The sequence below is a fragment of a genome, unplaced genomic scaffold, assembly GCF_019419815.1.
Source record: "Pyrus x bretschneideri cultivar Hongxiangsu unplaced genomic scaffold, Pyrus_bretschneideri_v1 Contig12, whole genome shotgun sequence".
Taxonomy (NCBI): Eukaryota; Viridiplantae; Streptophyta; class Magnoliopsida; order Rosales; family Rosaceae; genus Pyrus; species Pyrus x bretschneideri.
This window is the reverse complement of record NW_025999413.1, coordinates 3,795,409-3,820,236: the sequence shown is the minus strand read 5'-3', so window position 1 is coordinate 3,820,236 and position 24,828 is coordinate 3,795,409. Positions and strand designations below refer to the sequence as shown.

The 24,828-nt window shown below is 36.0% G+C and overlaps 4 protein-coding genes across 10 annotated transcripts; 2 read left to right on the top strand and 2 right to left on the bottom strand.

Annotated features, from left to right (window-relative positions):
* The first annotated feature begins 467 nt into the window (after positions 1-467).
* On the top strand, positions 468-3,884 carry LOC103966776 (E3 ubiquitin-protein ligase At3g02290). Of its 2 annotated transcripts, XM_009379987.2 has the most exons (5): positions 468-628; positions 1,462-1,825; positions 2,210-2,636; positions 3,117-3,226; positions 3,667-3,884. In XM_009379987.2, the coding sequence occupies exons 2-5, from the start codon at positions 1,706-1,708 to the stop codon at positions 3,691-3,693; spliced, it is 684 nt and encodes a 227-aa protein (XP_009378262.1). In that variant the 5' UTR covers positions 468-628; positions 1,462-1,705; the 3' UTR covers positions 3,694-3,884. The 2 variants fall into 2 exon arrangements, with proteins under 2 accessions (XP_009378262.1, XP_048433977.1); XM_048578020.1 differs by lacking the exon at positions 3,667-3,884 and having other exon boundaries at positions 3,117-3,567.
* Positions 3,885-5,908: 2,024 nt separating this feature from the next.
* Positions 5,909-8,097, bottom strand: LOC103966774 (uncharacterized protein YwbO). 4 transcript variants are annotated; one of them, XM_009379984.3, is made up of 8 exons: positions 7,954-8,097; positions 7,639-7,774; positions 7,211-7,333; positions 7,063-7,106; positions 6,774-6,899; positions 6,478-6,562; positions 6,270-6,326; positions 5,909-6,183 (listed from the first exon to the last, which is right to left on the bottom strand). In XM_009379984.3, exons 2-8 carry the CDS (start codon positions 7,762-7,764, stop codon positions 6,103-6,105), a joined length of 642 nt encoding a protein of 213 aa, XP_009378259.1. In that variant the 5' UTR covers positions 7,765-7,774; positions 7,954-8,097; the 3' UTR covers positions 5,909-6,102. The 4 variants fall into 4 exon arrangements, with proteins under 4 accessions (XP_009378259.1, XP_009378260.1, XP_009378261.1 ...); XM_009379985.3 differs by having other exon boundaries at positions 7,639-7,768; XM_009379986.3 differs by having other exon boundaries at positions 7,639-7,771; positions 7,954-8,096.
* Positions 8,098-10,137: 2,040 nt separating this feature from the next.
* Positions 10,138-14,744, top strand: LOC103966773 (ultraviolet-B receptor UVR8-like). 3 transcript variants are annotated; one of them, XM_018652276.2, is made up of 9 exons: positions 10,138-10,834; positions 11,028-11,293; positions 11,723-11,916; positions 12,010-12,057; positions 12,374-12,446; positions 12,603-12,774; positions 13,306-13,737; positions 13,820-14,011; positions 14,437-14,744. In XM_018652276.2, exons 2-9 carry the CDS (start codon positions 11,035-11,037, stop codon positions 14,480-14,482), a joined length of 1,416 nt encoding a protein of 471 aa, XP_018507792.2. In that variant the 5' UTR covers positions 10,138-10,834; positions 11,028-11,034; the 3' UTR covers positions 14,483-14,744. The 3 variants fall into 3 exon arrangements, with proteins under 3 accessions (XP_018507792.2, XP_048433976.1, XP_009378258.2); XM_009379983.3 differs by having other exon boundaries at positions 10,142-10,926; XM_048578019.1 differs by having other exon boundaries at positions 10,139-11,293.
* Positions 14,745-16,221: 1,477 nt separating this feature from the next.
* LOC103966772 (truncated transcription factor CAULIFLOWER A) lies at positions 16,222-24,096 on the bottom strand. The gene is given in 9 exon segments (XM_009379980.3): positions 16,222-16,443; positions 16,445-16,556; positions 16,696-16,868; positions 17,012-17,053; positions 17,302-17,343; positions 17,485-17,584; positions 17,932-17,996; positions 18,495-18,573; positions 23,569-24,096. Coding segments are annotated over 9 exon segments (864 nt in total). The 5' UTR covers positions 23,754-24,096; the 3' UTR covers positions 16,222-16,377.
* Between the last annotated feature and the right edge of the window lie 732 nt (positions 24,097-24,828).

Genomic DNA, 24,828 nt, shown 5'->3' with positions numbered 1-24,828 from the left:
ATTTTGAAATTTAAGGCATAAAAAAATAAAAAACACAAAACTTTTTTTTTTTTTGGGAGAATTATTTATTTTATATTTGGATTGCGATTGGGATCATTAAAGTAAAGTTAATTTCCATTGTTAATGCAAAATAAAATATGAAGGAAATATAGATTCTTCCTTCCACCCACCCACTGTCAGGAGACAAAGATTAAAGGAGCGCATTCATAGCTTTTATCTCCCAAAATCCAAAATACGAGAAATTTTTAGTTGTAACGGAAATACAAATGGTACATCACATGTTTTAATAGAAATGAAGGGAAATTTTATTTTTTAAGTTCTTAACTTTTTAGAACACATACCTCACTATTTATTTAGTGACACATAATATATCACACCATGTACCAATGACAACGAAAAATCTCTCCCAAAATACAACTAAAGTCCAACACAAATTTTACAAATTCGAAGACCCAAATTACTCAACCCACCCACCCAAACTTAGCACCCGATTTTTTAATCATCTATTTATCAAAACACCCAGTTCCAAATTCAGCTGAATTTCCGATTCCTTGGTGCACTTGTCTCTGTCCATCCACCAATATCAATCTCCATCTCTCTTCTTCCACTTCCTTCCCACCTCTTTCAGGTACTATTCAATTTAAAAATATGTGTATATGTATTTTTTTCTGAAATTTATTTGCTTTCTGCAGTGTTTTGAATATTCTGAATGCATCAGGAATGAATTGATATCTGCAGAAGGGATTGATTTTTTTTATTTGTTTTCTTTTTCTGGTAGTGGGTTTTATTCCATGAACATTCTGATTGCTGCAAATTTGATTTTTTCAATTGGGTTTTGTTTTTTGAACCTTTTGGATGTTCCAAGATTTGATTTTTGCAAAAGGGTCTGTCTAATTACATTGATTTATGTGTTTTTCTGGATTCTTTTAATTCAATCATCTTTGAAAAATTGGAATAACTGCTTGTTTTCCTTTCACAATTTACTTTTTAAAGTTTTTGGATAGATTGACTTGACCTTCACATTTCTTTGAATTTTTGTGTTGGTTGGTATATGCCTTTCTTTCTCACCAGACTAGAGGAAGGGTGAGGAACCAAAAGATGGTTGCTTTCTGAATAGATGTGGGGAATTTGTGTCTAAAAATATCTCTTTGGTGGAACATTATAATCATAGTGACCTTCTCAATTTTCTATGTTTACTTATTATTGAAGTCATGGTATTATGTAGCTGCAATTGGTTAGGTGCTTTCGATCTTTCGCAGGAAACAGGACAATGACATGATTGATTTATTTCAAATGTATGACCTCTATGTATCAGTAAACTGATCAACATGAATTGCATTTTTTTGGGTCTTTAGCAACTGGTGAATTTGTTAGAGGATAGCACTCTTGAGTCTTAGATCTTTCCTTGTCGATGTTGTTGTTTTGTTTGAAACTTGAACATTACTGTCTTCTATTTTGCAGGTGAAGAATATAACCTTAAGTTATACCAAAACCACTGAGGCATTCAACATTGTTAAATAAAAGAGGGAGGGTACTAGTCTGCAGAGGCAGTGGGACTTCTGCGAGCTTTGTGTCCTCTCTCGTACCTGTCAAATTACGGTTGTTGCTCCTAGCGCTCTTTTGGTTATTACACAAGTGGAGCTTGGTTGGTTTCGGTCAATGAGAGTGTGGAATTGTTGCGGAGATTTATTTTGAAGCTGGCACAATGGGTTCTGTTTGTTGTTGTTTGAATGCTGAGGAGTTTGAAGATTATGTGAATCCGAACAGTTCTGCATATAGGGAATGTGTCTGTCTTCGTTGTTTTCTTCAGAACTTTCTAAATGTGGTATGCCTTCCGCCTTTGTCATCCTCATTGCTGAACTAATTCTTCTTTTTTCTTGTCCTTTTTATTTTCTGAGTTCCACATATTTATAATGCATAAAAGTTTCGACATAGGTCTTTTGTTTATTTGTAGTTATGCTCAGTGCTGCTTTTGTGCCCTCACTTATCTTCTACTGCATTGACAACCCTGTGGATATTTTGCTGGAACAAATTAAAAGCCCTTTTTTCTAGTTTACTTTTGATTGCTCGATTAGGCAGGTGCTCACTGTTTAGCAGTTTTGAAGAGTATAAAAACTGAAACTGATGCTTCTTAAGATATTAATAATGATGATAAAAACTTTAATCTTCAAGATGGAAGTATAACATGCTATCTTCTCTTATTTTGCAGTATACATCATTATTCAGAAGAGGGGAAGTGCATTCAATCCCCTCATCCATTCAGGGGGCTGCATCAATGAATTCCTCGGCATCACTTGACAACTCCTTATCTGACATGTATCATTCACCTCCAAGGCCCTTGCCTTATGATGCTGACCCTAGATACATCCAGTTACAGCGGGATGGTTTGATTTCTAGGCGGGAGAAGGGCTCAAGCCACTCTCATGAGGAGGCTGAACCTCTAAGAAGTGATACTGATGCAGATTCTGAAAGTTTGAGTACAGGAGAAAAATGGAATGGCTCTGCTTGTGGAGATGGGTCAATAGAACATCGTTCCAAGTCCTCAATGAAGTTATCATCAGCCAAAGCCACAACTGGAGTTGGGAACTTCTATACATCATCGGAGGATGAGGATGTTTGCCCAACATGTCTTGAAGGTAATTTTTATTTGGGTTTCTTTGATTGGTGTTTCTCCTTCTTCCTCAATCTCTAGTACCAAAGTTTCTTCATATTTACATTTTGTGCGTCTGATGGTTGTTTCCACTTTAAAATACTCGACATGAATGATGACCCCGCCCTGTTTAGTCTCTGGTAATTGCGAATGTTTGTTTACCGAATTGAATAAACTCAAATACATATGCAAAGGGTGCATTTTCATGGTGCCTTTGCTTTGCTTCCCTAGAAATTCCGCTCCATTAAGTTGGGCCCGAAGCTAGGAGGGAAGGGTCTGGGTAGTGATATTCACCACCATTCACGTCAAATTCTAGCTTTGCTAGGATATGGTGTTAAACGCACTTAAGCGGATTTGCAATATTTGTTGCAATTTTGATTGGTTTATGGTTCTGGAAAGTGTACCCTTATGGTACATATAACTTCTGATATATAAATTCTCATTTTTTTTCCGCTGTCGTATGCAGAATACACGCCAGAAAACCCCAAAATAATGACAAAATGCTCTCATCATTTTCACCTTGGTTGTATATATGAATGGATGGAGAGAAGTGAAAGCTGCCCTGTTTGTGGCAAGGTAACATTTTCTTTCATAATGATGATAATCTGTAGGTGGTAATGGCTTTTAGTTTTCAACTACAGTCAAATATTTGTGTTACTTTGTTACGTTATAGGCAAATTCCACCTTTGCCGATATATTGCTATGCATCTTTCGTATTTTATGACTAGTGGAAAGATAACTGTTCTAGTCTACTGCAGTCACATGAAGGTTAGCTTTAGACGTTTTAACGATTTATTTTTGTTCCTGAAGTACTCGAATATCTTTTTCCCTCACAAACATGCACAGACTCGAGCTGCTTGATCAAGCAGTTTGGTTTTGTACTGTCGATTATAAAAAATAAGACAGTCCATCCAAAAGTTATTTTTATCTGATATGACAAATTGTAATACGGCAAATTGCTTTTCTCCTGCAACCTGTATTTTTTTTACTCTGGATTTGTATGTTTGGCCTTCTAGGTGATGGTATTCGATGAAACGACTTGATCGCGATCGAAAAGGTTTGCGTCGTTGATGAATCCAACAACTTCGGAAGAGAACACTAAAGAAGTGATTTCATTGTTAATACCACATGTCAAAAAGTGTCATTTGATAGTACATATAAACTTGATTTCTGACAACTTGTAATTAAATTTTCATTCTATATAAGTTTTCAACGGAAAGAAATTTATCTGGTACTTCTTGCATTGGTGCAAAACCGAGCGCTCTGGAGTTTTAGGATCATATAGGCTCCACTCAGTGGGATATTGAATTGCTGTGGTCATTGAGTAGTAATTGTCTTCTGTGGAGCAGAAGGTTAAATTATGATTAATTTTTCACTTCTTTCCCCCTTCTTTGTGTCTCTTAAATCTCACATCAAATTAGAAAGACTGAACAAAGTTGGCCGTATTGTTTATTGGGAATTGTTATCAGCGCGCTAAAATACTGAATACAGAGGAATGTTTTTTTATCAGGTAAAACTAAAAGCAGGATAAATAAGAATACATATATGCAGATGAATGGCGAGCGTTCATTTGTCGGATATTTGATATTTTATTAGACTAGATCAAGATTGCACATTCAAATATGATTTTACTCGATTAACGATTGTCATTAACAATACTAATACAACATACAAAATTTTTTAACAAAAGGAAATTGCTCAGCATTTAAAACATGTTTCCAAGTTTGCACATTCTTGTTAGAGCTACATAGAGAGAATGCTTTGAGATGGGAAGTTGTATCATTTTGTGGCTGATTCGAAGGCAGAAGGACCTCAGTTGGCTGAGCACCACTAAGCTCTTCCTTTCCAGTAATCTTTCCGAAAAAATTAACCTAAATAATCTGTGGATCCGGATCGATGTATTAGCCAATCAAACATAAGTAAAACGAAATAGTTATCAAATGGGTCACAATTTTTGCGGGATGTGAAGTTTTCATCATCCACTACAAAATATGGGACTCCTTTTTACTCCCGAGTACTTCTTGAGCTCTTCCATGAACTTCTAGGTTTCATAAAAAAGAATCATAAATAAGAAAACCACAATGCGCTGTTTTTGTTTTTGCTCGTGTTTAAGTCTTGGTTGTTCCGGGATGTATCACCTTCATCGTATGTCTTATTACACGATGGTTACGTGATGAGAGCTACATAAAGATGAGAAATATATCTCCAGTTGTATGCTAGAATCTATTGAAGAACATTCCTCATTGAGCCGATTGTTAGGACCCCTTCTACGTCAACCTTTTCAGCACATTACAAAAGAAAATAAACGATTCAGATCACTGAAATACAATTTGAAGCATGCCTTTCGAAGGTGTCCCTCAAATAAACTAAGGATCCCTCCTCCCTCTTTATATGGATTTATACGTTGAGATTCTTGGTGCATGACAATAAACTCAGTATCCCTCCTCCCTCTTTATATGGATTTATCCGTTGAGATTCTTGGTGCATGACATCTTACATTTGACATACGTTCCTCGAACAATTCGGACACATCTTTGCCGAGCTTTTTCGTCGTTATACTCTTTCCTGTGGATGGCTTATTTCAGGGGCATCGGGGGTCGAGTTGATACGGACGCCATCGGAGCTCGAACTCGTATCGATCGTTACCTACCACCAGAGCTTAGTCGAGATTTCTTTTCGCCACAAAGCACCACGGACACAGTGTCTGCAACTATATCAACTTCCAACAGGTTTTTTCCTTCTAGCCATATCGATTGAAATATGAAGGATCAAACAAATGGAGCTTAAACGTACGAGGATCTGATGATGTTTTTGATTTAAAGTTGTTCATGAATTGGCGTAGTGGGTTTCGGACAACCTTGTGGACTGTAAACGTTTGAAAGTTTGACAGCCTACCACGTAGCTCCTGTGCTTTAAGTCTGAGTTTTCATGCAAACAAAATTTTGACCTGGCTAGTATATTTTGGCATGATGAATATTTCTCATCTAAATGAACCAATATAACTATTTGCTTTCAGTGGTTAAAAGTCTTCTGCCCGAGCATCTGTGTTCGATTCCTCTTCCTTGATATCAAAGGAACAGAATAATATTTCAAACGACTTTCAGAGTTTGCCAATCGATGTAGTTGTGGGCGTTGCAGAAACATGTCGAAGTTCAAGCATTTTAATCTTACTAGCAACGTGATTCGTGAAAACACAGCGATTTGAAACCAGAACAAAATAAAGGAACAAGAGAAAACCCGGTGTCACATGGATAGAAATATATAAACAAACCATTGATGCACATTACACTCAGAACCATTAGCATTCTTACATCACGCGAATAAAAAAAAGTTTCATGATTCACACTCAAACAACATGAAAATTACTCGTATGTATTGAAAATATATTTCCAGGGTTGGATTCTTATTGGAGATGGAGAGCGAAAGCTCGTATACATGAGGTTGCAGTTGCATCACTTTGTAGCTGCTTCAAAAGCTCTCAAGAACACCTCAGGTGGCTGACCGCCACTTAACGCGTGCTTTCCGTTGTTAATCTGCCGAAAGAACCAAGGAATTCATAAGTAGAGGATATGTTAAGCTAATCTAACAAAAGTTCAATATTCACATTCTCATCACTCACCAGAAAATGTGGAACTCCATTGATGTTTCTTGAGTACTTCTTGAGTTCTTCATTGACCTTCATTTTATCATAACAAGCAACGTCAGATCTATTGAAAATATAGAAGGTCGAATCTTATAAGTTGAATCAGTCGATCTTCAAATCTACGTTCTGTTCTCGTTTGTTAACTTGGCAAATAATAGCAACGCGAAGGAATCAGCAAACAAACCTCATCGAGCCCATTGTTGGGGTCTTCAAGAAACTCTGCGGCCCCTTCTACTCCGACCTTTCGAGCACTTTGCAGAAGATATTCCCTGTATCCAAATTGCAAATATTTGTGTTGTGCCTCTTAATTCAGATTTAAGGATGTAAAAGCATTTACTCCTACTTCATTTGTTCTCCCATGGAAGCGGTTCACAACGTTTGACACATAACTATACAAACAAAGAAATCACTACTACATACAACCTTAAGGCATACAGATGTAAAGTCATCGAAAACTGGCCTGAAACTGTTCGTAATTACCTGTCCCCGATGTATTTTGCCTGTGTGAAGTATCCGAGAAACAGTTCACCCACAAGATCGTGTTGCTTATTGTGCCCTTGAGTCCCAGCAAAATAGATAAGCCTGTGGCTATCTAGAGTACTTCCCCTGTACAATTTGGATACAATGCTAATAACTTAATACATAAACTGCAATCCAAGTTCTAACAAAACCTTTTCCGGGCTTTCCCTCCATCACGAATTTGTTGTTTACAGATTACACAATCAGCGTAACAATGGAAAAGGAAGAAATAAGTATCCTTTAAACTTACGTGAGTCCGGACAGGTTATATTCGAGGCCGTGGCTTCTGAAAATCTGCACTTGTCAAAGGGGACACAGTGAGTGACCGGAGAGATGAGAGGAAACATGTATTTTATGTGTTCGATTTGTACAGGTGAGTCGTAGAATTGCAGCGATACCTCTTGCATCCGAGCCTCCATTTGTTTCGACCTACTAGACCCGAATTTTTCCTCGTAATAACTTCTCTTATCAACGCCTTCTTTAGGCGCATTGGGATTAAGTTGGAATGGATGCCATCTAACCTGAAAAGTTCATATATAGTGACAACAATTTAGGATGGAATCACGGCACAACACAAAACCAACAACTTATATACACTTAAGGGTCGGTTTGGTACTGCTTTTGTAGGAAGCACTGATGCTCATAACCGCTTTTACTATAAGTGGTTTTATTAAAAACACAGTCGAAATAGTTTTAATTTTTCCTACCAAACCTATTCAGAAGCGTTTTTTGTTGTCAAAAACCGCTTTTAGACAACACCGTCAACAACAACAACAACAACATCAACATCAGCAACAACAACCAACAAAAGGGAAAAAGAGAGAACCTCAAAGTTGAATCGATCACGAGATGCCTCGAAAGCTTTTTCAAGATTTCTCTTGCCCACAAAGCACCACGGGCACACCGTATCCGAAACGATGTCGATTTGGATGAGCTTTTTCACACCAGCCATGTATCTACTTCTGCCACAAAATTAACGGCAATTAGAACAATTCCCTTGGGCAATTTTGACATCAAAAGCCAACCAACATCGACCAACATATCCATACAAATTCGAACACAACGATTGATGAAACAAATGAATCTAGTCAAGTAGAAAGCTTTGATGCCTTCATTAAAAGTTGCTAAGCACTTATGTTACCTGTCTGTCTGTAAAGACTGTAATTTTATCAAAAGCTTGCGTCTTTGGAGAAAGAGAAGGCAATCGCACTCCCACGTACTGGCTTTAGATGCTCTGCGGACTTTTCCATCTTTTTATTTTCAGGCTATTAATAACCCACGCAACTCAAAGGTCAACGAGAGATAATCTTGAGTGGCATATTTGATAAAAAAAAACTTCTTACGCATCTTTTATTAATTTATGTCTATTGATTTTCTTTAATTCATTTAATCCAACGATCGAAAACTAAGAAGGTGTAGGAGAAATAAAAAGGAATGTGTGGATATCACACTCCAAAAAAAATAGGAGAAATAAAAAAGAATGTGTGGATATTACACTCTAAAAAAAAAGTCTCTCGTGGGAGGACTTGCATGGCATTTTGACGCGATCCAATGCATCAGCGATGCATAAAACGTAATGACATTTTACCCTCAAAAGTCAAAAATTTCCCAGGTGGATGGACTATATGACACGGTGGTATGCCGTCCTAATGAAACCAGGAGGATTATCTTCGGATTCTTTTTATGAGGATCTTGGGGATCCTCAAATTATGATTGTTCATCGTATATCGTGCGGTCAGTTTTCGTCATGTATTACTTATATTTAATTTTAAATAAAAGTATTTAAAATGATTTCTGGTCATACGATGCACGATGAACGGACACGATTGATTGATTCTGGATCCTCTTTAAATTCAAAATTCAAAATGATTTCTAACCGCACGATGTACGATAAACGGACTTGATTGATTGATCCTCTGGATCCCCACAAAGAGGATCCAGAGAGGATCCTATTCCAAATAAAAACATGTGTAATTTGTTTGTTTAAGTGTCGTTTTTTCTTGCCTCTTAATACTACGGTCTAGTGGTATTCCTCTTCACTTGTAAGCGAAAGGTCTTAGGTTCAATTCTCACTAAAGACAAATTTGAACATATTATTGCTTGCCCATTGTGAGGCTAAACCCACCCCCTTCCCGTTAGTGTAGATAATCGTTTATTAAAAAAAAAGTATCACTTTTCTTATTGGCATGAGACATTATGTGACGATGTATTCGCGCCATGTAAATTGTTCATCTCAGGTGGACTACACATGACAAGAAAGGACGACATGTTAGACTAAAATTTGAAAATCTAATAGTAGAAAAAAAAAATGGGCTAGTTATAAAAATTCATGAGAGTAATTAGCAATGTCTCATAAGGTCAGCGGCAAATTGACGAATAGTTCTTAAATTATATAAAAAAAATTGAAACAAAGACATATTTATTTAGACTAAAGTGGGAGAGAATAAATTAGTTGTGAATTTTGAAATTCGAATTTAGGATCTCTCACTCATAAACAAAGAAGAATACCACTAAAACATAGTATTAACAAAAAAAATGTGTATTGTTATTAGCAATAAAAAAATCATTGTGCATTGGTCCATATTATTTCTCAACTTAAAAAATCTTGAGTGTAATTAAATTTTTAGAGTTGCAATAAAAAATACATAACCTTCACTAACACTATGCTTGGATTAGGAAAATAAACTTGAAATTTTGCCAAAAGTCAAAATTTATAAATTGACATGCACCAATTTCCTTGTTTGCATTTATAAACATAAAAATACAAAATTTTTGCATGGGAAAAAATTTGGAATTTGGGACCTCCAATTCTCAAGTTTAAATTTCATGTAAATATGTGTTATTTCTAAGTTTCTACGAGTAAGAGTTTAAAAATAAGAATTAAGTATTCAAATTCCATTATTCTTAGGTTAACCAAACAAGAAAATTCATAAATCCTAGAAAATAAAATTTCATCATTGATATCTTTATCATTATAAAATTGGATTAATTACACTAACAACCCTTGAAGTTTATCGAATTTTCACAAAACCCCCTCACGTATGAGACATTAGACTAACACTCCCTCACGTTTTAATTCACTTTCACGTAACCCATTTAGTCAATATTTTGCTAATAAATTGACAACTTTACCCTTATAACTAATTAATTAAATAATAAAGAAATATATTAGAAAAAGAAAATATTAAAAATAAATAAATTAAACATAAAAAAAAAATAAAGTTAAAACTTCTAAACTAGGGCTGCTGCGTCTACCAATCGAGCAAGCCTTTTGCCTTAGATCGCAGCCATGTCTTCCAAGCAAGGTGGAATAGCAAAGCCCTTGGAGGCAGCCGAGGCCGAGAAGGAGTACGACGAGTCCGATTTGGCCAATCTTTAGAAGGAAAAAGATGAGGAAAAGGCACTGAAGGAGCCGGGGAGGGTTTAGGGATGAAGGCGATGGTGGGACGGCGGGAGGAAAAACTGTGGGTCGTGGAGCTGGGGAGGATATAGAGTTCTCTCTCCTTTTTCTTTCAATTTTTTAAGTTTTTAATTTTTTTTAATGTTGAATTTATTTATTTTTAATATTTTTTTCTAATATGTTTTTTATTATTTAATTAATTAGCTATAAGGGTAAAGTTGTCAATTTATTAGCAAAATGTTGACTGAAGGGGTTATGTGAAAGTGAATTAAAACATGATGGAGTGTTACTGTAATGTCTCATACGTAAGAGGGTTTTATGAAAACTCGATAAAGCTCAGGGGGTGTTAATGTAATTAACCTACTAAAATTTCTTAGAAATCTTAAATTTTGTCAGACATATGTGTAAATTTATTGAAATATATTTTTGTGGTGAGAAAATTTCATTGGTTCTACGCAGCTGCATGCGGGCCTCAACCACTGAACCCGACCCGACTCCGCGTTCACCTCCCAGATTCTCGGAACACAACATGTAACTCTTTATATTTCACAGATGACTAACGGCAACCATTTTTCAGTTTCTCCCTTCTTTCTTCCTCTTCCACTTTGACTCCTCACCTCAGGTATCTCCACCACTCGCCCTCTCTCTCTCTCTCTCTCTCTCTCTCCTCTGCTTGGCTGCCGAGAAAATCCAACCAAACAGAGCACCCATTTTGTAAAGCTCCCAACTTTCTCCTTTAATTGGATTCAAATTTGTTAACATTTTTCAAATTCGTTGACTTGCAAGTTTGCAACTTTGTCGTTCAATTTGTGAAGGACATTTATGAAAATGGACATTGATGAGCTTCTGGGTCGCAACCAGCCGGTGAACATTCCGACCAAGAGTGCGATATACGTGTGGGGATATAACCAGTCCGGGCAGACGGGTCGGAACGGGAAGGAGCAGCAGCTGAGGATCCCGAAGCAGCTCTCGCCGGAGCTTTTTGGGTGTACGGCGGGGGCTAATTCGCGGTGGCTGGACATTACTTGCGGCCGCGAGCACACCGCCGCTGTTACCTCAGACGGGTCGCTTTTCACTTGGGGTAATTAAGCTTTCATCTTCTTTTTTCTTCTTTATTTATTTTATTTTATTGTGTTAATTTTTATAAATTTCAATTCTTCCATTTTTGAATTTAATCAAATTGCAAATTATGAGTAATGATAAATGGTTCATTTGTGGTAGTTGATGAAGTAAAATTGATCTTTCTAAAAAAAATGTAAGTAAATTTGATGACTTTTTGTGGCTAAAATCAGACGGTTGTTTTTTTTACCCGGGTTATGATTCATCTGTATGGCTCTGTGATGATAATCTTTCAGTTATGAGTTCAATCAATGGCATTGTGGGAACGAACGATTTCCCGTCTTAAATCGCCATTTCTCGGTTTGGAAATGGTTGATTACAATGATGGAGACAAGTCATATGTTTGTGGTAGTTAATGGAGTAAATGTATATTGTGTTTGCAATTGATCAGGAGCTAATGACTTTGGTCAATTGGGAGATGGAACGGAGGAGCGAAGAAAAAATCCGAAGAAAGTGAAGCAATTACAGGCAGAGTTTGTGAAATCTGTGTCTTGTGGAGCACGTTGTACCGCTGCTATTGCAGAACCTCGTGAAAATGATGGAACCGTCTCAACAAGAAGGCTTTGGGTGTGGGGGCAGAATCAGGTCCTACTATGATTTTCTTTAGCGTCATTCCTGCTTTCATTCCTTTTTGGCAGATAATGATTTGTTTACCTTTACCCCTACTTCTCATGACAGGGATCGAATCTTCCACGTTTGTTTTGGGGAGCCTTTTCTCCAAACACCGTATGCTACCCTTCCTATTCATTATGCTTTTCCTTATAGGTTGCAATTGTTCGGCCTCAGAATTACGATTTTTTTGGATAAAATCATTTTCTTTTATCAGGTAAATTGGTTCTGTTAAGAAAAAGTTGGGGTGGTAATTTTAATAACCTTGATTATTGTCATCACCCGGGTTGGTTGACGAACAATTGCTAGGGAGGAACACCTGTTGTATCGAATGCTTCAGAAAAGGAACACTATATAGTGAAATACTTTTATTTGGGTAGAGTGAATGGTTATCAAACTTAATACCTGCTACTTACTAGAAGGTTTCTCACAGATTATCCGTCAAGTGTCTTGTGGGGCAGTTCATGCGATGGCTTTATCAGAGGATGGCTTGCTACAAGCTTGGGGTAAATGCATATTCCATTTTTTAGTTTCTGATGATGTCGTTATTTTTGCGAAATTTTGCTAGAGAGACATATCCCGTAGAGAAAATGAAAGAAACCTGAAATTCATCTTCTCCCACCTCTAGTTAATCAAATTTTAATACTGTGATGATACACCAGGATATAATGAATACGGTCAGCTTGGCAGAGGATTTACATGTGAAGGATTACAGGGGGCTCGTATAATAAATGCATATGCGAAGTTCCTAGATGAAGCCCCTGAGCTTGTGAAGATTACCCAAGTGTCATGCGGGGAGTACCACACAGCAGCTATATCTGAAAAAGGCGAGGTGTAAGTGATTTGAGGAATTCTTAGATGGAGATTAGGTTATACATCTAAGCTTAAGTATTGTGGTTATCCCCATGGCACATTTAGTTCAGAAGGTTTGCGAAAATCTTCGTATGGGAATCTCACATTTAAAAGGAGACAGGATGGCTAGAATACTGGACACATTATGCGACTATGCATTCTCGGAATTTATATTTGTTTTTAATCTGTGATTTTTTATTCATATCGAACCCTTGTTGATTCTGAACTTTGTTCGCGAAGGAACTGGGATTATGACGGGCCAGCCATTTTTTATGAGAAATGCTTTGGTCTCAGTTATTTTACTAACCAAGGTTCTAGATAAAGAGGTTATCTGATATTGATGTGTTATGAAGTGACATGCCAGTTATACTCATATACTCTTGATCTGTTATGTAGTCTTCCCAACGAGTCGGTTATTATTGTAATTTGACTACAATGTTTATTCATTTGTTTGTTTAACTGCGGTTTCTTCTCGGAATTCTTCCTCACAATGATTTTATTTGGCCCTCATAGGTATACTTGGGGGCTAGGAAACATGGGTCAACTTGGGCATTGTTCCCTTCAATCTGGGGAGAAAGAGTTATTGCCTAGGAGAGTGGTCGCACTTGATGGAATAGTCGTAAAGGATGTTGCATGCGGTGGCGTACATACATGTGCTGTGACTCAGAAGGGAGCTCTTTATGCTTGGGGTGGTGGTCGTGCAGGGCAGTTAGGCCTTGGCCCTGAAACGGGATTATTTTCATGCAACCCTAATGAATCTCAGTCATTTTTCCGGAATATTCCTGCGTTGGTTATTCCAACTAGTGTGCAACTCATTGCGTGTGGACACTCCCACACGCTTATCTCTACAAGGGATGGAAGAATTCATGGATGGGGCTACAATAGCTATGGTCAAGCATCTAATGAGAAACTAACTTACGCTTGGTATCCATCTCCAGTTGATTGGTACGGTACAGATAAATTGTTCACGATCGGTTTTTTTGTGGCTATCTTGATTGGCACATTGATTGAAGTTTGCATCGCACAGGTGCGTTGGGGAAGTGCGAAAACTTGCAGCTGGTGGTGGCCATTCAGCCGTGTTGACTGATGCATGTACCTTGAAGGAATTGTGTGAATTTAGGCTTGCAGATAGTGTTAATCTAAAGAATGCTTCTACGATTGAGGACATTGCGTCTAGAACAGGTTCAGACGCTTTAGCACGGCTTTGTGAAAGATTGAGGTATGGATTTCTTTTCACTTGGTCAAAAGGTGAACAAATTTGCACTTCGTCCATGTTCTTATTCCACAATTACATGATGATCATTTATCCACCTCGGTAAAATTAGGATAAATCTCATAGAACTTTTTTTTGAGGGAAAGTAAATCTCATAGAAAATAAATATGAATCACAAACAAAAGAAATGTAACTTTAGCTTCTTTTATATACAAAGTTCCTTCTGATAACTGAACTACCCTGAAAGAGTTCACTAGTTCATAGAGGCGCGCATTTCCTCCTCGGAGTGTTCTATTTGTTGATCACATAATATTCCATGAACTGGTAATGCTCTCGGAGCTTTGCACCGTTGGTTGCGATGTGCTTCTTTTCACTTATTCGTTATGTGTATCTTTGATGAGGATACCAATGTGAGTTTCTATTTCGTGCAGGCAGCATGTGTATGAGAGTGGCGACTGTGAATACGAAGACGATTAGAACAGCAGTTATTCGATGTGAAGAAACAATTGGATTAGATTTAAAATTGACATCCATTATTTCAATTTATTCACTTTATGGAAGAAGTTGTAATCAGATTATGAAGGGGTTCAACCCATGTATATATGTCAAACTAATATCATTTGTAACCACAATTAAGTCAAGTACACAGTTGTATTGAAAACAATCACATTGAGATGTCGGACTTGTTTATGTAATTATTCAATATGTGTATAAAAATGAAAGACTTGATTCTCGACCATATCTGATGACTTCTCAATATAAGCTATACTGTCGTTCGAACCCTGAAACTATTTACTCCAGTTGAAATTGATTTCTTAAACTATTATTTTGGTAAATTAACCTCCTGATCTATTTGAAATTAGCCAATTAACCCGGTCAATTTTGATGAGATTTCATATACTTTGCTGTCAAATACTAGCATGTGATTCACTCTTGAGGGTCAAGTTGTGCTAGTATTTGACAACAAAGTAGACGAAATTTCATCAAATTTAACAGTGGGGTTAATTGCTTGATTTCAAAAAGTCCTAGAGATTAATTTACCAAAAAAATAGTTCGAGTTTACTTACAACTGGAGTAATAATTCAAAAAGACAAACAGTAGTTATGCTCAAGTCAGAAATAATTGTTAGGTTTTCGACGTGGGACTTTACATAATTCATCACTTACAGAGGCGGATGCATTGAGAGGCAAGGGGTCAGTTGACCCCCCGAACTTCAGTGAATGTCCAGGGATAACTTGAGTGCTAACCCTCCGAACTTCGATGAATGTCCATATATAACTTGGGTGGTGCCCCTTTAAAGATTGGAGTTGGTTTCATACATGTCCTCCAAATTTAAGAGTGGCTCTTCTTCTTATTATTTTTTAAAATAAATATTACTTTGTCAAAACGCATAGTTTCGGACCCTTAGTTTAATTATTAAAAAAAACACCAAGGGCCAACAAAATAAACACATGGATGATGGATATGTTACTCGAGGGAGATCATGGCGTAGAGCTCAAAGAATCACAAACTTCCATCATTATCATATGGAGCTCTTTGTTGCTATTGTTGATAAGCAACTTGTGGAATTAAATAGTTGCTTGATGAGATAAATACAGAGTTGCTTCTTTGTTTAGCAAGTTTGAGCCCGGATGATTCATTCTTGGCTTTTGATGAACAAAAGCTAATTTGTTTTGCTCATTTTATCCGAATGAATTTACTACTTGTCAACTCTTGGAACTTGAAGATCAACTTGGGCATTATATATTTGATATGCGTTCAAATAGTGAATTTTCTCAATTGAAAGGAATTGGTAGCCTTGCCAAAAAAAAAAAAAATGGTGGAGAAGAGGAGGAATAGAGTATATAATCATGTGTATTTACTAATTACATTGGCTTTTGTTTCACCAGTTGTTACTGCTTCAGTCGAGAGAGTTTTTAATGCTATGAATATTGTGAAGATTCCATTGCGTAACTGAATGGAAGATCGATGGTTGAGTGATAGCATGATGGTTTATATTGAGAGCAATGTTTTATTTCATTGACAATGAAGCTATAATGCAACATTTTCAGAATATGAAAACGCATCGGGGACTATTGTAACTTGTATTATTATTTGTTCTATAAGTTATGAATGATGGAACTATGATTTATTTCTTAAGGTTATTATATGTCTGGAAGATGTTTGTAAACTTTTACACGTGATCCCCTGAAATATTTTCTGGATCCTCACTTAAGTGATCCCCAAAATTTCTTTCAAGACGATTAGAATATTAATTACAAGTTTGAAGAAACATTGTTTTTAATATTATTCTTTAATTACAATAGCAAAGCTTATATTTTATTCAAATGGCGAAAGCTCATATTTCATTCAAATGGCGAATGCATTAGAATTTAGAAGGTCTTCCGCCGGTCGAGGTGGAGGTCTTCCGGCGAAGCATATATTTCATTCAAATGACGAAAGCATCCACAGTGGCATGCGTGTGTTTGTAGCAGCAGCCGGTCGAGGTGGAGGTCTTCCGCCTTTATCAGAATCATTGTCATCCACTGCTCCTCTTGCCTGGACTCCCCCACTGCATGATTTTCTACATACATATAATTAGCTTTTCCACGCAACCCTAATGTGTTTCCGGTTCTTGTACTTTATATAGTCCTAAAATAATATGATCATTGGAAACATTGCTGAGAGAGAGAGAGAGAGGGAGATCGTACCTGGTCGTTCGAAAAGTAGGTAGTGTTGGTGTTGATGGGGGTTGGGGCGGCAGCGGCGGCGGTGGCATGAGCATGAGGGTAGTTGAGTTGTGGCGGCCTTGGTTAGTTTGCTGCTGCCCTACTACCTGCACCTGGTCATGTTCTTCCTCAAGTATCGTTTTATTCTCCTTCACCTTGGATCAATTATATTTGTTGTTATATCCAAGATTTAATTTTATTAATATTCTAAAAAAAATATTTCTCATAAATAAAACATATATATATATATATATATATATATATATATATATAAGAACGCTTTTAAATTTTTAATTACCTTCTTTGCTAGCGACTTGTTTAGTTCCCGTAGAGCCCTTTGCTGGAACAAGTCACAATGTGAGATATACAGACACGCATAAATGCGCATGCATAAACACCAGTTTCATTTCATCTTTGAATATGATGTTAATCCCATTAAACATACCTAAAGTGTGATGCTAAGCCCACCTGAGTGAAGGTATATATATAGTTAAGGTAACAATTAAGCTAATTAACCCAGAAACATACAACGATTAGTTAATGTCCTCGCACACGTACAAACACATGCATATTGGAACAACATTCTACCTTCTTGTCCATCTCTGAAATGGATTCATGCACGAGTTGGTTCTGCAAATGTCAGAATTATATATGGAATAAGTATAAATTAATTTATATTAATTAGATGCCAAGGTAGCTTACCTATATATAATCCATGACAGATATGATTAATTCGAGATTTATATTAATTGAGTTAAGTAACTTCATTACCTTTCTTGTTCGTATGCGCTTAAGGGCTGTATCAAGCTGTTGCTCCAAATCTTGAAGCTCTTTCAAGCTCAAGGGGTCTAAATCTTCTCCCACCAAATTCCTAGAGAAACAGACGTTAAATACAACTTACGAACATTTTCTCATAACAATTTCTTCATAAATATATCAATGCTATATATATATATATATATATTTTTTTTTTTTAATTACTATTATGAAGGCTAAGGATACTATTACAATAGTTTAGGGGGAGAGGGAAGTTTCGAACTTCGGATGCATGTGTAGGAACCCAACACCCTATCCACTAGGATATTAGACTACATGCATCTAGGAATTACTATATATCACTCTCACTCGAACAATATTTATTTAATTAGATTTTCTCAAGAGCGTTTTCCTGTCTCAATAAAATTCTTGAATTAAATAACAATAGCTTAAATAATTTGCCTTAGTTTCCTTTGTAAGACTTCAATCCTTGCCGCAAGCTTGGGGTATTCCACCAGCCAGTTTTCCTGTAAGAAGCATACAAGCTTTATCACGCAATCTAAGATTCAGAAATTATTACAAGGATTTTCAAATGCAAGAACATCTCCATGGGTAAGTATTACAAATATTGGTTAGGACTTAGGAGGCTCCTGACATTATTTCTTTGACAGGGTTCAAATACCCGACAAGGTTTTAACAAGGCTACATTACGCACAGTTACTTTTGTACGGTACTATCTAAAAAATAATGAGGTGCATATAAAATGAAAAATATAATTACCAGAAAACTAGGGATTCTGCAGGATCTTTAATGGCTTAACCTAATCCAACCTTATTAGAAAGGCAGGTTTTGCAATCAGTTAACAACCCTAAATCAATTTCTTGCGGATCAGTATTGTATTGAGGGACCTCAATTTGTAACCAATTCCCGAGTCTAAAAACATATATACAAGAAAGAAACCTAATTGATGCAACTTTTCATTTTTTACTACATATTCTTAGTACTAGGTCTAGAATATTAAATACCTGTGATTCAGAATCAGCTCCGGTGCGTTGCCGTTCTGCATAGGAATATTGGTCGTATCGATCCAGAATCCTCATCATGCTTCACAAAAATGAAATCTTTCAGAATGACAAGCCAATGAAGCTTATAAATATAAAATAAGCGCACATCATACATAGTTGTCCAAGAATACATCAGAATCATAAAAGTAGATGAATTGTTGAAAAGCGAAATCAAGAATGATCACGAAAGCCCAAACTTTTGTTATATATAGCTTTTGATACATATCGTTGGGATTTAAGAAAGAAGGCCCTAGCTTGAACAATCGGCCAATATAAACTTGCTCTGGAGAACAACCTTTCATATGTTGGAAACGAGATAGACTCGCAGAGTTCTCCAACTATGCAGCAGCCTACGTATTTCTTTCTCTGCCAGCACCACTCACTACGAAAACCCACATATCCAGTTCAACGTTTTCAGTTGTAATCTAGTGCAATCGCTAAGGCTTCATTAGGGGGATTACATTCGTTACATTACAGTACTGTGCACGTTAATAACATGTGTTATTTCTAATACTGGAAATAGAAGAGTTCACCATGCCAGTCATGAACGTATACAATTGTTGTTTACAATTTGGTTTCATACCCTACAACTTGATAAGCATAGGAAACACAAGGCATGTATACATTAGGTTGAGAGTCTTCTAATAATATATTTTGACAGGAAACGACAAAAGAATGAACTATTCCAATTAAGACAATTTACAAGCGGTATTTTGGACAATAGAATGAACTATTTTTCGAGACTAAACATTTAAAATGTAAAATTTAAGATAATTGTTGGCATATATTCAGCACAAACTTTTAAGCTTTAAAGAATAATGTGCAGTAGACCAAATAAAATCTGTCATATAGACACCTCCCTGCTTAATTTCTCCTTATATATTTGACCGTCCCCAATGAGAAGGAGAGAGGTAGGTATATAGGTTAGAAAAATATTAGAGCATAATGTAATTGTTGACTCAGCTCACATCTTGATAGCTTGAACTGAAATCAGGCATAGATTCTAACACACTTAGTTTGACGGTTAAACTGATGAGTCCCTTTATCTTGGTGACAGTAAAGCGAAAGAGTGGCTATGTCTCTCTAATTTGCAAAACCATGGACTCAGGAGCTAGAACTGTAAGGTTGGGGGCCGAGTAAATACAAGTATAGAAAATATATCAACTTGTTGGGATCCAAAAGGACAATAATTTGCTAAAAAATGTTAAGTGTTTAAAAACACTAAATGCTTTACTGGTGCTTTACTTCCAAGTTCTTTTTTAGAGTCCTTCTAATGAAAAGTATTTCCAACAAAAACAAGTTTATGAGTAAAAGTGATTTTGAGAGAAGCATTTATGAACGGGCCATTAACCTCAAATTTATGAGTAATGCTTTCTTGTAAACACGTTTAGCTTATTACATTGTTCCATGCAAGTGAAATCATTTATGTTGTGTTTCGATGAGTGATTTCCATGTACCAATGAGTTTAGTCTAATTAGTTACAGACACACCCGAGTGGAAGTAGGCAAAAACTTGCCTAGACGTGGCCGAGGTGCGCCATAGGGCGTCTTGGGCAATTTTTTTTTAGGCTTATATTTAGCTATGCCCCTTAAAACTTCATTTTGATCTCACTTTACTCTTTGTAAATTATAAGTCACAACTTTACTTCCTGAAACTCATAGGTTGCTCCACTTTGCCCCTTGGAACTCGATTTTAACACCATTTTGACCCTTAAAACTTGAAAGTCGTCTCTATAAAACTCAAAATTCGCTCCACATAGCCTTAGATATGTTAATTTCTTATGTGGGTTTAATTGGGGTGCGCTAGGCTAATCAATTTCTTTTTTATTTTTTTCATCTCTTCAATCTTTTTAACCTTAATATTCTCTGATTGTCGAATGTTAACGCATAATGGAGATTTATAATCAAATTTATTGTATGTGGCATAGTAATATAGAGTCTTGGGTCCCACATGTGTTTCAGGAGGCGACCTTTAAGTTTCAGAGATGAGAGATTCTTCAAGTAAAAGTGAAACAAATTTTTAATTTTAGGGAGAAAAGTTGTGACTTTTGAGTTATAGGGGGTACGGTGAGATCAAAATGAAGTTCCAGAGGGCATAGCTAAAAATAAGCCTTTTTTTTTCTTAATAAAACTTCTTCTTAGTCTTCTTCATTCGACACTCGAGTCCTTGGAACCTCGCATTCTTTTTCTTCTCTGTGAAACACTAAAACTCTCCCTTCTCTTCTTCGCGTGATACTACCAACTGAGCAACACCTGCTACCACCCAGCGAAGAAGGAAAGTGAGAGTAAGGGAGAGTACTGAGGGTAAAAGTGGTGGGGGATGTATACGGACCATTTAAACGTTGTAAATGAGTGGGCATTAACGAGAGAGAGACACAGAGAAACAAGAGGGAAAGTGAGAGTAAGGGAGAGTACCGAGGGAAAGAGTGGGTGGGGGGTGTGTGGACTATATTAATGTTGTAAAATGAGTGGATATTAACAAATGAGAGGAGGGAAAGTGAGAGTGAGGGAGAGTGTACCGAGAGAAATAGAGTGAGTGTGGGATGTATATGGGCCATATTACTGTTGTAAATGAGTGAGATATTAATGAGGAAAAAAGACTGTTTGTTACCAATTTTTTTTTTGTTTTTTGTTTATATTTCGATCTATGTGGACCATATTTGGATGAATGATTTCTTTTCTTTGTTTGTATGTTTGAGTTAAATTTACTAATGACTTGTGCACTTCATGACAAAGGATTTTTTTTTACAAAGTATTATATTTTGTATAATATAATTATATATATATATATATATATTAAAAAATTTAGGTCCTGAGGCTTCGCCTCATGCCTCAAGGTTTTGTTTAGGTAGGATTATCCATGAAACGCCTGGTCTACGCCTTCATCTTAAACAATAGTTTCAAATAACTCATTTTAAGTAGTAATTTCAAATCCCTTGGTACTAACAAATTTCAGCAAATGCACTGCTTTTAGACTTCAGAATCCACATATCTTATATTTTGTAGTACTTTCTGGCTAATATAGCTTAAATCCCTTAGTACTTGGTCATCACTCGTCCAAACACAACATACATGATTTTACTCTTTGGGAAAATTGCAAAAGTTATACTTGATGACAATATACATTACTCGTGAAATCGAATAACTTATTTCCTTACAAACTATATTTAGTAACTTTTTTGGCTAAAGGGTGAAGAAGGATTGAGGAGAATGGAGTGCTACTAATGAAGGATAATTAACGAAACAAAAACTTAAAATTAGTGAGTTTTTAGTTTTTAATTAGTTTCCATTTTATATAGTATTCTTCAAACATTTCTACCCCCTTCCTCCGACCATTCTTTGTCACTCTTTTCTTTTGTATACCTCCTCTCCGTCTTAAACAATAAGAGAAATCTAAAACCAATAGAAGGAATATGTTACAGAACAAGCCCTTATATTCACATAATCTCATAGATATAAGTTTCCTAATATCCACACTTACATTCTGTTATGTCCAATGGTATCATGCATTTTATAAAACTTTCTATCTCAATCTAAATTGCAAAGAGAGAACTGTTGAACGAAATATTTATAATAAGGGGTGGAGAAATAAATTGGTATCAAACTTACCATTTACAAGATTCGAACCTGAAGTCTCTCACTTACAAGTAAAAAGAAATACTACTAGCTCATAGTATTAAGTGATGAAAGAAAGAGAACTTAGTGATAGATGTGAGCAAATATTCATTTATGAAATCTCTTAAGTAATTTCATACTAGTTTAAAATGTTTTCCAAAATTTTGTAAGTTCTCATCCACCATTGGGTAAGTGTATGATTTAAAACAGACACAAGTTTAGGAAATTGACCTAGCTAACCATCAATATAGAGTAATACTTGGATTCCTGTTAGCTACAGATGTCCCTAATTCTTGTTGTCTTGTCTAAATGGTTAATCACACCAAAATGAAAAATCCTTTTGAGAATCGTAATTTTTTTATTAAAAATGATCAATATTTCTACACCATATGTACTAAGAAAAAAGAGAGTTTTACTTCGAAACACAATAAACAAGACATGAAAACTCTAATCACTGGAACAATTCACCAATCTTTGAAATATTATATTTGGTAACGAACCAACATACGTTTCCCTCTTTTTCTTATGCAACTGTTCCAGAACTTACTGGATGATTGGAGGAGTGCTTTCTCCTAAGTCCTAGGTGCGCAACCAGAATCATATTGGATATGCTACATTTACAAGATGCTCAAACATATATCCTAGGTAACAAAACCTAGGAAAACACCAAGCCCATCATGACTCATTGCTCAATAACCCTCACCCGGGTCCAACACCTGTGAACAAATTATTTTAAAAATTAATTGCTAATTTTAAAAGTACAAGTAAGAGCAACCGCCCATGGTACTGCATCTTAGTTTGGTTTTATATGAGACAATAACCCTTATCTCAGACATTACGCAAGTGGATTACAGAAATTAATTATTCCTTTTTTAAGTATATGGATAGGATTGTGATATTTGTACTCATTTTTATCTCTCACACAACTTTATTAATTTTCATCTATTAATCTCTTTAATTCATTTAATCTAATGATTAAAAATTAAAAGAATTATGTAAGAACATTACCAATATAGATATTTATATAAAATTAGCATTTAAAATTTAATTAACTAATTCACTCTCATGATTTGACCAGTAAGTACTCCCTTGTCACGTCTGCGAATGGTGAAATGAACAAGGGCCATGTACTTCTTCTGACAACTGAAGTAGTTATATTTTGTGTATATCTTTGTCATGTAAATATGTCGACCTCTTAAATATGGTACAAAAAAATCGATAAAAAGGGCAGATCCAGAAAAAAAGTAGAGGGAGAGATGGAGCTTAAGTGTATAAGTTGTTTAATTAAGTTTAATTTTATTTTATGTTTAAGATGACTGGCGAAACACAAGCAAAAAATACTAACAACAAACAAGACTAAGAAAAGAGATGTATATACCCAGATAAAATATATGCTCAATAAGCTTGAGTAACGTTCAGACCTGAAATCAGTAGAATACTCAAAGAGCTTCCCTACGGTGGAGAAGACAATAACTGCCACCTCAGCATCACACAGAACAGAGATCTCATGAGCTTTTTTGAGCAATCCACTCCTTCTCTTTGAAAACGTTACTTGCCTGCTTATCTTGTTCTCGATCCGCTTCATCTGCACCTTACCTCTTCCCATTTCTTCTTCTTTTCTTATATATTGCCAAAACTAGAAAGGGGAGAAGCGGAAGAAATAGCACTTTCTTTTTTAGTGCTTAGAAACCCAAGAGATGGAAAATATACCAAATTTGAGAGAAAACCCTAATTTGGTTGATACAAGAAAGGAAAGCGAGCTGGATGATGAGGAAAAGCAAAAAGCAGGATGAGGAAGACAGATGGTTTTTTTTTTTTTTGTAGTATCTTTCTATTTTTGTATTGGGAGTGCCTTGGTTTTAATTGTTTTGTGGAAGAAAGGCGCTGAGTATAAAGGACAAAGCTCGGCTGCTGAAAAATTCAGCTGCAACTTTTACTGCTAACAACAAATCACGAATAAATAAGTGTTCAATTTATGATTAAAATATTAATTATTAAATACGTGTTCATTCATGGTTGGTTAGTATTTACTCCGTTCGATATGGCAAGAAAGAGAGAGATAAATACGGTGGTTTTGGGGAATGCGTTGTCGAGATGGGAGTGGTCCAAAAGACCAATCAGCTGTTTGGTCTATCAGCTTAGTCGCATTTGCAGACTGTCCGTACAAATGTCATGTCAGATTAGGCTCTGCGGGGCCAAACAGAGGCGTCATCGCAGTGCGGTAAGCATTTGCCGTTGCTGACGGCGCTTAATTTTTCCAAAAAACAAAAACAAATTAAGTATATAAATTATTTTTAAATATTGCAGCTAATCCCATAATTCGAGAGAGCATCTGATCTTGGTCGGATCCTCTTTGTGAGAATTTTAAAAAAAATTTAATTATATTCGTTCATTGTATATTGTGCTGTTTTGTTAGGTACTGTTTATATTCAATTTTAAATAAAAAAATGTATAATAATTTTTTATCACACAATGTACGATAAATCAATGTAATTAAAAAATATCTAGGATCCTCTAGCCATAATTCTAGGCATAACATCGAATTTATGTCTTTTGATGGAAAATATAAGGTGGTATATTGTTTATCAGCACTGCCCTAACTCTTGGAGCTTTTTCACCTTCGTCCTTCAACTTTATTTATTTTTGTCTCCAAGTTGTCCTTTATTATTTAATGTGTGTTT

Bases quoted from the DNA above. Each gene is read 5' to 3' on its own strand.
- LOC103966776 (XM_048578020.1), top strand. From the start codon at position 1,706: ATGGGTTCTGTTTGTTGTTGTTTGAATGCTGAGGAGTTTGAAGATTAT. The intron at 1,826-2,209 runs GTATGCCTTCCG...CTTATTTTGCAG, and splicing joins TTCAGAACTTTCTAAATGTG to TATACATCATTATTCAGAAG. The intron at 2,637-3,116 runs GTAATTTTTATT...TGTCGTATGCAG, and splicing joins TTGCCCAACATGTCTTGAAG to AATACACGCCAGAAAACCCC.
- LOC103966774 (XM_009379984.3), bottom strand. From the start codon at position 7,764: ATGGCTGGTGTGAAAAAGCTCATCCAAATCGACATCGTTTCGGATACG. The intron at 6,563-6,773 runs GTAATTACGAAC...ATTTGGATACAG, and splicing joins GCAAAATACATCGGGGACAG to GGAATATCTTCTGCAAAGTG. The intron at 6,184-6,269 runs GTGAGTGATGAG...TTCTTTCGGCAG, and splicing joins ATGGAGTTCCACATTTTCTG to ATTAACAACGGAAAGCACGC.
- LOC103966773 (XM_018652276.2), top strand. From the start codon at position 11,035: ATGAAAATGGACATTGATGAGCTTCTGGGTCGCAACCAGCCGGTGAAC. The intron at 12,775-13,305 runs GTAAGTGATTTG...TGGCCCTCATAG, and splicing joins ATATCTGAAAAAGGCGAGGT to GTATACTTGGGGGCTAGGAA. The intron at 14,012-14,436 runs GTATGGATTTCT...TATTTCGTGCAG, and splicing joins CGGCTTTGTGAAAGATTGAG to GCAGCATGTGTATGAGAGTG.